Raw genomic sequence first — 13460 nt, 5'->3', positions numbered from 1 at the left:
GCCATAATATTGGGGCAAGAAAGGAGATTAACACCCTCTTTCAAAAAACAAAACAGGGGTTATTAATGGGAATAAATTTAAAACAAAAGTAAGGTTAATAGAACTAGGGACAATGAAAAAGGGAATAGAAAAAAATACGACCTGCAAACTAACACCCCCCCCCCCCCGAAATCAGCAGTTCCAAAGAGAACCAGCTATGCAGTGGCCTTCTTTTCCTCTCTCACGCGACAAAGTCTGCTGTCTCCTCCCTGGCTTTCTCTCAAAAGCCCTCTCTCCCCCAAGAAATAGGGCTATCCACACACACAGTCCAAAGCTAATTGGCTAGCAGCCCTAATTGACAGAACTAACAGGCCCATGTAGGTGTGTGAGTGTCGGCGTGAGGTCAGGGCACCCGGGCACATGCCAGAGTTTCTAATTTTAACCAAAGATGGGGTCATAGAAATCCTAAATCACAATTAATTCCTTACAGTTACAAATTAGTCCTTTATTATCTTTTTCTTGTTTCCATCTTCTTAGAGACAATTAGGCAGCATAGTGGTTGGCATAAGACTTGGAATAAGAAAAATTTAAGTTCAAATTCTGACACAGACACTTATTTGACCTTGGATGAGTCACCCTCTCTGAGTTTCAATTTCCTCATCTGGAATCAAAGCGATAACATATGTATAGTGTTGTGCAAACCTTGAAGTCACCATCATCATCAATATATTCTTCTAGATTTCTTTTAAAAATCTTGAATGAAAACCCTCCATGTTTTTCTCTTCCTTGCCACACCCATAGCATAGAAATGATATTACACTGTTAGCTATTGAATTCTTTGCATCTCTATTGTTTTCTTTAGATAATACCTTCCCCCCCATGTAAATCGTTTCTTTGTGTCTTTAGGATATTATTACCAATATTTCCCTTGTCATTGGGATAGATTTCCTCAGTTAAATTTTATTTAATTAGATCTGCTTTCCCAATATGGCCAAACTATTCCTGGCTTTCTGTTATTTTCCAATCATAAATTTTAAAATAGAGTGGCTACTCTAGGACTCCCAATTCCATGAATATTCTCATTATTTCCACTCCAGTAACCATTTTCTCTCTTTATGTGTGTGTGTAAGGGGGGGGGGGGCGGAGAAGGAAAGAAGTGGAAAATTAGGTCCAGGATAGAATTTACTTATTGTTGGACCCTTCAATTTTTGAAGGATTATATTATATCATCATTAAGTTAAGAAATTGTTATCTAAAGAAAGAGTTGGAGCAGATTCCAAATAATTAGAATCCTCTGGGCCAGAATTCCAAATATTCTTCATCATACTTGCTATACCCCCAGAGTCACCCCATCTCCTAAATATTTGTGACTCAAAACCAAATATATCACCTTAAAAAATGTTCTTCCTGAAAGTGAAGGGGAAAGGAGCCAAGAAGATCATTGGGGAAAACTCCAACTTCAATTCCAAGATGACTTCTTGGTCCCTAAACTTAGTTTACCCCTTGGTAGCCATGTTAATGATAGGAAAGGTGTTGGCACCTCTGGTCTGGGTTCCTCACTACGAATATTCAAGTTTTTGGTGATGGATTCTGAAGACTTCTCCCAGAAGGACTCAATCTTCTTTTTTTTTCTGTCTGTAGTCCAGAATATCAAGGATTCTTGGATCTCCATCCTTACCTGCTGAAACTGATGATCCCAGTGATAAAACCATTACCTGAAGCCCTTTCACTTTAAATATTGTCTGAATCACCTTTTAAAACAAGTATGTCCCCCTAAGTTGTCTTCTTGTACACACCAAATGAAACTGTCTGAAGAAGGGAGCAGCAGGAAGGGCAGGGAAACAGAATCTATTTCCACTGAATGTAGAGGAGCATTGTGAGATTTTCGGATAACTTGCATTACAGAGAGAAGCAATAGGATATTAGTCTTATGAGGTCTAGACCCTGAGGAAGTCAAAGGTCATAAAATAAGTTTTTTATATAACCTACTTGGATTTAGTTATTAGTCCATTTCCAAATCCCTACCAGGAGTGTACCATAGAAGTAGGAGTGAACAGTAGAGTGGAGGAAAGAATGGGGATCAGTGTTGATTGAAATGTCATTCAGGTGCAGGAAATGAGTAAAGTAAAACAAAATTCTTGCTTCCTTTTTTCTCCTTGTACCCTTAATTTTGTGTAAAACTTCAATCTCCCTTAGACCCCATTACACTGGATACGTCACAGTGGCCCATAAAGTTTCCCTCTGGTACAATTTATTTCTCTTTGTGTGTGTTAATGTAGCTGCTAGGCAATAATACGTTATCATTCTTTGGCAATTGGTAGCTGTTTGGTTATTAATATCCTCTTTGTGTCTCTTCTGGCTAAGGCTGTTGCATTGTTGTTCTCTTCATCATTGTTTCTATACTTAAGTTCAGCTCATATTCAGTTGAGCACCTGATTATTGCTGAGTAGGTTGGAAATTACCTACCCCTTTCTGTAACAAAAAAGCAATTGCTCTGTCTTCAAGCCATCACACCTATGCAAAGGGACGTTTAAAAAAAAAAATTAGCTCTCCCCTTTTGCTGACTCTCCCTGATCTTTCTCCCTTTTCCTCTTCCTTCTCAAAATCCAGACTCTCCTCCCTCCCTTTTCTCCACCCATGTCCTGCTCTTACCTTCTCTTATCCTATTTAACTCCCGTCTCTCATCTCCATCCTTCTCTATGATAAGATCTAAAGTTCATAACTGGAAGAGGGTTGTGAGGTCATGTAGTCCAATCCCCTGTTTTTAGATGAGGAAAATTAGACCCAAGGATAGGAATTAGCTGGCTTTTCTTTTCCTTTACTCCAAACCCTCCACAATCCTTTCTTCCTGACTTCTTTTCCATAATCCTTGGATTTAGTTTAGCAGCTTGGATGGGTCTCCGGATTCATCAAAGTATGGGTATTCTCTCCCTATGAATATCACAAGGTCTCAATGTGTGAGGCTTTTTCTTGTCTTTATTCTTTATAATAATAATCATGATAGGAGTAGTGGTGGTGCTGGTGGTATTTCTATAGTACCTTAGGATTTGCAAAGCTTTTTATCTATGTTATCACATTTAGTTACCAGAACAACTCTGTAAGTGTTATTATTACACCCCCCTTTTTCTAGATGAGGACACTGAGACTGAGAGGATGACCTGATTTGCCCAGGGTAACACCAGCGTAACGAACTGGGGTGGAATTTAAACTCAGATCTTCCTGACTCCAAATTTATCACATCACCACACAGATTTGATTTTAAGTAATCTGTGATCTGATTAAATACCAGCAGCTGACTCTGAAATTGATTCATATCAGTCCTTTAAGCTCAGCTCTATCCTAGTTTCTTCTCTTTTATATTTAACCCCTCCAGCAGGAACTCTTATTACAAAGGCAGATGCATAGCCAGAAATTATATGATTGGAAAGTGCAGAAGGGAAGAAAGCCCCCCCCCACCTTCCCTTGGACCAAGTTCCCTTAGCTCTGTTTTGTTTGTCAGAACAGTGTGTTCAAAAAACAGCCTGGGGGCAGCTAGGTGGAACAATGGATAGAGCACCAGCCCTGGATTCAGGAGGACCTGAGTTCAAATCCAGCCTCAGACACTTCACACTTACTAGCTGTGTGACCCTGGGCAAGTCATGTAACCCCAATTGCCCAGCAAAACCAAAAAAACAAAAAACAAACAAACAAAAACAATTTAGCCTTCTGGACTTGCATTGGCCTTGACTCCCAAAACCAGATCCCTACTTCCAAATGAACCTAGTTCCTGACCACCTAGTTCCTGAACCAGCCTAGTTTATTAGGAAGCACACTGGAGTGACACCTAAGAGGCATGGTTTCAAATTTTTCCTCAGCTGATTGGAAAACTTTGGGCAAGTCAAGTCACTTGACATCTTAGACCTCAGTTTCTTCATCTGTATGTAATGCAGTCCTGAGATTGGCCAATAAACCTGTCCCTTTTACTTGTGTAATGAAAGGGTTGGACTCTCTAGTCCAACTTCGAGGTCTCTTCTAGTTATAAATTACATAATACCTCTTTCCTGGACTAGACGGCATTGATATAGTGCCTTATTTTTTGAAAATGCTTTACAAATATTAACTCATTTTTATCTATACTCATAGACCACTCATTGTTTGACCCATGTGAGGCCCTTAAACCTGTCTTGATCTCTCTTGGTCTATAGACTTTAACATCAGTACTCATAGTTGGTTGCCTAGTGTTACTAATGGTGGTCCTTCATTCTCAGAGAAGACTAATGACATCAGGAGGGTGATGTCATGACATGCAAGTGAGTTGGATCTAAGTGAGGCTGGGCTGTGCAAAGACATCAGACTCTCTCCTCCAGTCATCAGAGTCCAGGGGCAAAACAGAGATCAGTACAGGATAGAGGGATAGACCTGGAGTCAGGAAGACTCTACTAGCTATGTAATCCTGAGCCCTGTACATGTTCTGCACAATCTTTTCTTTATAGAATTTAAATGCCTGGAATATCTTCTCTTGGTCCAACTCCCTCCCCTATTTGTGCCTCCTTGCAATTCTATCCATCCTTAAAGGCCCTGTTTAAAATACCATCTTTTCCAGGAAGACTTGCTTGATGCTGTATTCAGAAAACACCTTTTCTCTACCATGAGGTTTCTTTCTTTCTTCCTTCCTTCCTTCCTTTCTTTCGCAGTGCAATAAAGGTTAAGTGATTTTCCCAGGGTCACACAGCTCGTAAGTGTCAAGTGTCTGGGGCCAGATATGAACTCAGGGCCCGTGCTTTTTCCACTGCGCTACCTAGCTGCCATTACACCAAAAGATTTCTCAAAACACTTGGTGCATACACTTCTTTTGCACTTACCATGTGTAATTTTGTATTATAGTTATCTGAATCCATAGCATATCCCTCAATTAGATTCTGAGCTTCAAGGAGATAGGGACAGAGTTTTATTTAATCATTGTATGTCCTCCAGTTATTAGGACTTAGGTTTTTACTGAATGTTTTTGAGATTCAAAAACATGTCTCTCCATGGGTCAGGTATGAATATCTTTACCTTTGATGATACCTAGGCATTACTTGAGTGTAGAAGTGGGAACCAAAGGTTGCAATGTAGGGGTACACAGCTTTGGGGGCTAGTTAAGAGTCATGAGGCCCAGTAGACTTTTTTGTACATCTCTATATTTATAGCTTTCTGAAATCCTGTCACATAAATTGACTTAATCTCCCTCTTTAACAAAATATGGTTTCTGAGATCAGAAACCAGTGTTTCACAGTAACCTGTTAGAGAATAGGAGATACCATGGTATAGAGAAGTGATGTCTAACTATAATAGAAACCTCTGACAGCTGCATATTGACTTTTTTAAAAGAACACAAGTTCATATCATCTATGCTGTACTTTTATTTTCTTTAAACATTCCCCCATTACATTTTAATCTAGTGCAGCCTACACTAGTTTGATACCTCTGTTATGGAGGGAAATGGTGCCTAGTTTGGTGGCCTGAGACCTGGGTTCTAGTTCCCTTTCTGCTACTAACTAGCTGTGTGATCTTGGTGACAATTTAACCTTTCTGGGCCTCATTTTACCCTCCTATAAACTTAGATCATTGGATCAGATCATCCCTTAGGTTGTATTAGTGGTAATATTCATATTGTATAGATAAGCAACTTCCATATTTAAACATACAGCTGTGCCTTCCTCCCCATCATCTTCACCTTTCCCAGATGTGTTGACTAAGAAGATAGTGGGTAACTTTTCTCCATACTCCCCTCTACTAAATCCCTGAGCTTCAGTTGACATGGCCAAGCCAAATGATGACATAGAAATGACGAGGAAAGAGGTAAAGGGCTGTTAATAATGTCCAGTGACTCTAAGTCCTCATATTGTTGTTGTTTAGTCATTTCAGTCATGTCAAACTACTTGTGACCCCATTTGGAGTTTTCTTGGCAAAAATGCTAGAGTAGTTTGCCATTTCCTTCTCCTGTTCATTTTACAGATGAGAAAACTGAGGCAAAAAGGGTTAAATGACCTGCCCAGGGGTCACACAGCTGGTAAGTGTCTGAGGCCAGATTTGAACTCAGGAAGATTAGTCTTCCTGACTCCAGGTCTGGCACTCTATCCCCTCTACCATCTAGCTGCCCCAAAAGATTGACGAACATTGAAATAATGGAATGTTTTATCCCTAGTTAATTATACAATCAATGGCACCTGAGAGCTTTATACATGACTTCATCCCCTTGATTTTTAGCGATGAAGAAGATATGCATATAAATGCTATGTTAAAGAAATAGGTTCTAATTCCCTATGTTGTTAAAAAAAATGGAGGAATAGCTTAGTTTGGAGAAGAGATATCTTGAAAGTAGACTTGATTCCAGGCTTAAAATATGGAAAGGTCTGTTATAGTTTCATCGCCTTAGAGTTGGAAAAGACCTCAATGACTAAACTATACTGATTCTCTCATTTTTTTGCAAATGAAGAAACCAAGGCCCAGAGAGGTTAAATGACTCACTCAAAGTCACACAGTTGGTAAGTGGTAGAGTCAGGATCAGGGCCCCATCATCTGACTTTGGATCCAGCACCCTTTTCCCACAGTGTGCGCCATTCTGTCGTGGAAGTAGAGCCTGAGTAGTGGAACAGATTTCACTTAAATATAAAGGGAGGATTACTAGCAATGAGATTTTTCTAGTAATAGACTGGATGAACTGTTTCATGGAGGAGAGAGTACTACTCTCTTACTGGAATTATTTGAAGTCGAGTCTTGGTGCCTGCTGGTTGGGGATTTTGTTAGAGGGATGAGCAAGATGCCTTTAAGTTGCTTCCAATTTTGAGGGTTCTGAAGAACCTCAAATCAACTTTAATTGAGGTGTAATCATGCAGGGAGTGGCAGTTACAGAAGATGGTACTTTCTAAAGCACAGCATGCTTGGGGAAAGGGTCTCCTATCTGCATTATTTGTATTCAAAAATGAACACAAATCTGTATTTGCAATGTGTACAGCTTTGGAGCATTGCAAAGCTAGAATCCCCAAAGCAAGACTGGTGCTTTTAAGAGAAGTAGGATATATGCAGGCATGTTTGTGGCTGTGTGTGTCGCAGATGGCAGTGAAGAAACAAGTATTGGGATATGGGGCAGATTTCAGCCCTAGAAATGGGTTACTTTCTCAGCAACCAGATTGGTATAACTTTTCTCATCAGGGTTATAGCCAGGGAGATGGTCCTGGTTGTCTCTGAGTCCATTCTGGAGGGCAGATTCTGTTCCATGTTTCCAGGCAGTGTCATTTTCAACATTGTCCTGAAGAAAATGAAAGGAAAAGGTTATGGAATCAATCATGGCTCCCCCTAAAGCAGTAATTAGCCATTGTGGCACATAGATAACACACCATAAGATGAAATTATAGGGAAAACCTTGGAATTCGAGGTTCCATAAACCCAGGAGGATGTCATGATGGAGGTCACCAGGTAAGGGATGGGAAAATCCCCTCTGAAAACTTAGGGGCTTGACTATATGGCAGAAAGAATTCATTCTTATTAAGGATTATATAATACCGCTTGGGGTAAAAGTAAAGTGGGGACATTTTGGAGTTAATTTGAACTGAAATCAACAACTGTTGCACATTACTTCAGGGCAAAAATATAACTATATTTAATGTGTGTGATGGACAGCCCTTGCTCACACTGAGAATTTCTCTCAGAGATTAAAATCACATTTTTATATTCTAGTGCTTTGTCCCTTTCTCTTCCAGTGTGGGCTGCATTTTAACTATGTGGTTGTTGTAAATGCCCTTGGATTAGTTCTTGATTTTCTACTACTGGAATTCTCCTCTCAGCTTAGTCTCATACTTGACTTTGCAGAAGCTAAAGCATAAAGGAACACTTCAGTCCAGGGAGAAACACATTTGTTTACTGGACTGACTCTTCCCCAGCTGCCCCTGTGAATCCAGCTAATTCCACCCAATGAAAAGACAAACTCAAGGTAAGTGGTAGACTTTATAGAAGTAAAAATCCAACTCACAAGAATTGCCTCACTATCGTGTTGAACTCCACACCAGCAGAGCGTCTTGTATTTCTTAGACCAAAAGCAAAACAAATTCCCAACTGGTCGAATCAATCGTGGTTGAATATCTTTGCCTTTCTCCAGACCTGTAAAATAGTTCCCAATAGTATTTATGGTCTGGCTTAAAGGAAAGGAGACCCGGGTGTTATTTTCCACTCTACCACAAATTCAGTGGGTGACCTTGGTCACTTGTCCTCTTTGGGACTGTTTCCTTCCTCTGTAAAAGAAGTAAGTAGATGAATCCAAAAGGTCTATCCAGTCCTAACACAGTGATCCCAAACCAGGCATTCTTTAGAGGGTTTTCATGACTGTGTCTGTCAGTCTTACAGAAACAAAATCATTGACTATTTGAGAAATAGACCTGGATAGATCTAAATCAATAATCGAGCTGACCACAAAGAGCCCCTGTGAATCAAATAAACTCTTGACTTGTCTAGTTGGCCAAATCAAGGTAACTTTGACCAGTACCCTCAGCATGTTAAAAGGGGGAGGATTCACACAATCCCTTTCCTCTAGGACAAACATTCTTTACCTTTCTATAGCATGATCTCTTTTGATGGTCTAGTGAAGCCTGTGGACCCCTTCTCAAAATATTGTTTTTAAAAGTGTAAAATATGTAAGATTACAAAGGAAACCAATTACATCAAAATACTGGGGGGAAAAAAACAACTTCATGATCTGAGGTTAAGAACCCCTGATTTAAGAGATCCTTATTTTTCTTAGCTCAATTTCTTCTATCCTGAATGTTGTCAGCATTCAGGGCCAGATATTGGCAGAATGATCAATGTAGATGGTCTGGGCCCTCCTTCCTCTGATCCCTTTTCTCTCTAACCTCATGTTTTCCCTTCTTCTTGTATATATTAGTAATCATCAGTAGTCCTGACTTTTGTCTTACCATTTTACTTCCATAATTCTAGAAGAGAGATTGAGGGTGACGACTGTGCCTCACTTAAATCTTATTTACTCACAGGGCAGCTAGGTGGTTCAGTGGACCAAGCACTAGCCCTGAATTCAGGAGAACCTGAGTTCAGATCCTGCTTCAGACACTTGGCACTTACTAGCTGTGTGACCCTGGGCAAGTCACTTAACCCTCAATGCCCCACAAAAAGAAACCCAAAATCTAATTCACTCACAAGTCAAAACATCACCCTGTGATGTCACTGGTCCTCTTTGAAATGAAGGTCAAACGATATGTTTTTCTAAAGTTCTGGTTCCCCTCTCCCTCCCATTTCTTTCTTCAGTGCTTTCTGACCCTCATTCTACAGTCAAATCTGGTACCACTAATTAATTCAAAATGTTGTTAATGGTTGAGTGGGAAAAGCAGAGGATTTGGCATTAGGAGACCAAGAGTCAAATACTAGCTGCTCTCATTTATTACCTGTGAAATCTTGTGCATATCACTTAACCTTTCCAGGTCTCAGATTCTTCAGCTGTTAGGTCAGGGGTTGGATGAGCTCGGTTGAACAAGTCATTTCCTGTTTCTAGGATTCATTTTCCTCATCTGTAAAATTCCCATCCAACTCTAGATTTTTGGCTCTACTCAGATTATAATAGTTTAACATTTATAGCATTTTAAGGTTGGCAATGTGCTTTACATGTATTATCTTATTTGGTCCTTAACCCTCCAAGGAGGTGCTATTGTTATTCCCATTTGACCATTGAGGAAACTGAAGCTAGTTGGATGACTTGTCTACACTCAGCTGGCAAGTGTCTGAGACAATTGAACCCAGGTTTTTCTGTTTCCAAGTCCAAGCTATCATTTAAACCACCCTATATATACCCAAAGAGAGCAAGGTGGGGCATTCAGAGCCATTTAGGATAGCGATACTTTGGGCCAGAGGGGATGTTTGGCACCCTTCTGCACAAGGTCACCTCTGCCAGAACTAGAATTGATTTTGATTGGGGCCCCATATGTTGAAATAATAGTACCAACCTGTTATGAAGCTGATAAGGGAACCAGCAAGGATACATCCCAGGCACCCTACAGCACTATAATAAAGGTAGGAGAGTGAGTACCAAGTCTCAGCCAGGGCTGGTCTGTGGAAATAAAAAATGAGAAGTGATCATTTTTGTGACCTTGGCTTCTGCACAGGCCATGGTAGCAAGAGCAAAAATCACTTAGATAAGGTGAAAGCCCCACAGCCTGAGCTACATGGAGCCTGCTGGTGGTTCCCAGAACATCTCAAAAGCCAGCAAACCTAAGCATGGAGGCCTTTGAAGGCACTGAATTTTGCAAGTTATAGATTATGTGACATCTCATATTGTCTGCTGGTTATTTCAAATGTGTCTATCTTAGTTCTTATTACTAATAGCTAAGTCTCTCTCATCCCTCTATCACATACTACTCTCAACAACCCAAGAGGTAGAGCATCTACAATTACTCCTGGAATTTTACAGCTAAGGAAACCACAAGAAAATGCTAATAATAACAATAGTTGTTAAGCTTGCAAAGCACTTTACATATCTTATCTCATTTGGTCACCACAACAACTTCCTGAGGTAAGTGCTGTTATTATTTCCATTTGAGGAAACTGAGATAGAGGTGAAGTGCTTAGTATTACACAGCTAGTAAACGTCTGAAGCAGGATTCAAAAACCCAGGTCTTCCTAACTCTAAGTCTTAGCTTTATCTAATATGCTACACCTTGTCTCTATTTGCCATGGCTACATGAATTGTGGCAGCTAGGTGATGCTAAGATAGAATGCCAGACCCAGAGTCAGGCAGGCTTACCTTTGCGAGTTCAAATCTGACCTCATACACTTTTTTTTTTGAGGTGACAAAGGCTTTATTTTCTTCTCATGAGAAGGAGGCACCCTAGTGTGCAGCTAGTGGGTGCCCAGAAAGGGGGCTCGCAGGCCTTGTTTTATACCCTAGTCCCTAACACAAATGGACCTTCCCCTTTTTCATCACTGGTCGGGGTTACAATCTACACGCAAAAACTAGCTAATCGGAACGCAGTATTCCCACCCCTCTTCCTTGTATGGGCATAACTCAGGAGTGGATCTTATACTTCCTTATATGGACAGAACTCTGGAGAGGACCTAATTGAGACCAGGGCTCCTTGAACCATGTGACCTTGCTAACCTGAGGGGGAGGAGGGGATCTGAGACCTTTGTCCTACAAATAGGTCAGGGGGAGTATGACTGACTGTTATATCCACATTGAGAGGAGACAATTACCCATTTCTCACAATCCCTCCTCTTTATTTTTGACTATTTGGCTCCTCTCATTCCATTTATTGAATATTTCCTCTGCCTTTTGGTCTAAATCTGTGAACCCTATGCTATCTAGGCAGATTAGAGCCTCAGATGACCCTTTTTGCCCCTCTGGGCTGTGTTTCTTTCTTGATTTAGACTCAGATTTGGAGAAATGCTCAGATGCCATGGTAAAGAGGGTGGCCAGCCACACCAACCCACAAGTCCCAGCCCAGTTAGGGGGTAAGGTTGATCTTCCACCACAATACCACCTTAGGTCAGCTCAGGGGAGGATCAGGGATGAAAAATCTACCGAGTTGTTCTTGGTTACTTCCCATTTTTGGACATACTCATATTACCCAAGACCAGAAAACCTCTCACCCATCTGGAGAGACAGGCAGGATGGTTTCCTGGGACTCCAACAAAAGTGGGTATGATCTTTTCTGCTGTCCTTTTTATCACAGGGAAGAGTAGCTCCAAATCCCTGCAACTCTCACCCTTTGCCAACCCATTCTGGTATAATTGAAGGAGACACCGGAACCCCTCCAGTCTTAGAGTATGGGCAGCTGGTCTTCCCAAAGCCCTGACCCATTCCATCTGAGCATTTGAATCTCTAAACCCAGTCTCTATCTCCATTGACTGTCTCACATCCTTAACTTTACTGGCCTGTAACTCAGGAGTTTCAGGGTTTCCTAATTTCCCTTCTGGACTTGGAGAGGTTATTTCTGGAGTCTTAAAAAGATAGGGGGATGTAGGATCCATGAGATTTTCAAAGGATATTCCTATTCTTCCTACGGGATCAGTTCCTCCTTCAGATGCCCATATAAACAATCCTTTTTGCTCCTCCACTACTTGTTTGCCTGAGCAGCTCCCACTACCCCAAAATGTTACCTCCCTTCCCCTTTTTTTGTACCAGGCTAAGTATATTGTACATTAAAGTCTTTTTAAACTTCACCCTCGGTCAATCAGATTCCCTATTAACAGTCCACTGCTCATGTTTTGGCTCTGGTTTTTCTTCTGGAAAAGGTGTCCCTTTTACTTGAGAGTAGTAAGTCCAGTTTTGCTCCTCAGTCCTCACTGCAAATGTCAGTGAAAAGTAATACCAAGAACGGCCCTTCCCAATCAGGTTCCAACTTGTTGCTCTTCCAGGTTCTTATCAATACCCAGTCTCCAGGCTTAAATTGGTGAGCTGGAAACTCAAGGAGTCTGGGCCAGAAGTCCCTTCATAAAAGAACAGAAGTTGGCAAGCCTCATGGAATACAGTGTAGGGGAAACCGAGTCCTCTCTCCCCATGGATAGTTGGCACCTTGTTTGTTCAGATCCCCTTGGTGAGCATGCTCCACCCTGCATTTGCGACGTCTCTGCTGAGTTCCTTGAACTCAGGAGTTGGGGGTGGCCCCCTCTAGGCTCCGGCTCTAACCATCACTGGTGAAGGACGCTGGGAGTGCTGGAACCTGGAGGGCCCCGCAGCTCCTTACATCTCACTGGGGCCTACAATTGTGAGGGAAAAATTCATCCTCTTCTCAATAATTCTCAGGAACTCAGCAGCGAGGTGACAAAGGCTTTATTTTCTTCTCATGAGGAGGCACCCTAGTGTGCAGCTAGTGGGTGCTAACCTCATACACTTAATAGCTGTTTGACCCTGGGTAAGTAACTTAACCCTGTTTCCCTCAATTTCCTTATCTGTAAAGTGAACTACAGAAGGAAGTGGCAAACCACCCAAATGGGATCACATAGATGTGGACATGACTGAAACAACTGAACACAATAACGCTAATGCGAAGTGGAGACAGCATAGTCTTATGGAAGAGTTCTACTCTTGACTTTGACCCTAAGTATTTCTGGGCAGGTCATTTCCTTAAATGTAACAACAACAACAATAAACATCACCATCATAATACAAGGATAGGAACTGGATAAGTAAGACATTAAGGTGAACTCTCAGATAAAATATTTCCTCTACTACTACAAATTGGACACCTCTGCAATTCATTTTTGTAGAGAATTTACTAGTGCATGGAGAAGTGAATTGACTTTTCCAGGGTCACAATGCCAGGATGTATCAGTCAGGACTTGAACCCACATTTTCTAGCTTTGTATCCATTAAATCACATTTCTTCTTCCTTTATTGGATAGTCAGAAAGTTCTGGACTTTCAATTCAATGCAATAAACATTTATTAATTGCCTAGTACATGCTAGGTATACAAAAGAGGCAAAAGACAGTCTCTACCCTCAAGATTTCCCTGCTTGGAAT

At 41.1% G+C, this 13460-nt stretch overlaps 1 protein-coding gene across 1 annotated transcript in view; it reads right to left on the bottom strand.

Annotated features, from left to right (window-relative positions):
- Window positions 1-6828: 6828 nt before the first annotated feature.
- Window positions 6829-13460, bottom strand: part of SLC5A12 (solute carrier family 5 member 12) — a 47424-nt gene continuing 40792 nt past the window's right edge. The window contains exons 13-15 of the mRNA XM_043972005.1: window positions 9945-10048; window positions 7970-8097; window positions 6829-7249 (exon numbers count right to left, since the gene is read on the bottom strand). Coding sequence (XP_043827940.1) covers window positions 7100-7249; window positions 7970-8097; window positions 9945-10048 — 382 coding nt within the window. The 3' untranslated portion in view covers window positions 6829-7099. The remainder of the gene's footprint in view (window positions 7250-7969; window positions 8098-9944; window positions 10049-13460) is intronic.

The sequence above is a fragment of the Dromiciops gliroides genome, chromosome 6, assembly GCF_019393635.1.
Source record: "Dromiciops gliroides isolate mDroGli1 chromosome 6, mDroGli1.pri, whole genome shotgun sequence".
Taxonomy (NCBI): domain Eukaryota; kingdom Metazoa; phylum Chordata; class Mammalia; order Microbiotheria; family Microbiotheriidae; genus Dromiciops; species Dromiciops gliroides.
The sequence above is the reverse complement of the archived record's forward strand: the minus strand, read 5'-3'. Positions and strand labels throughout refer to the sequence as shown.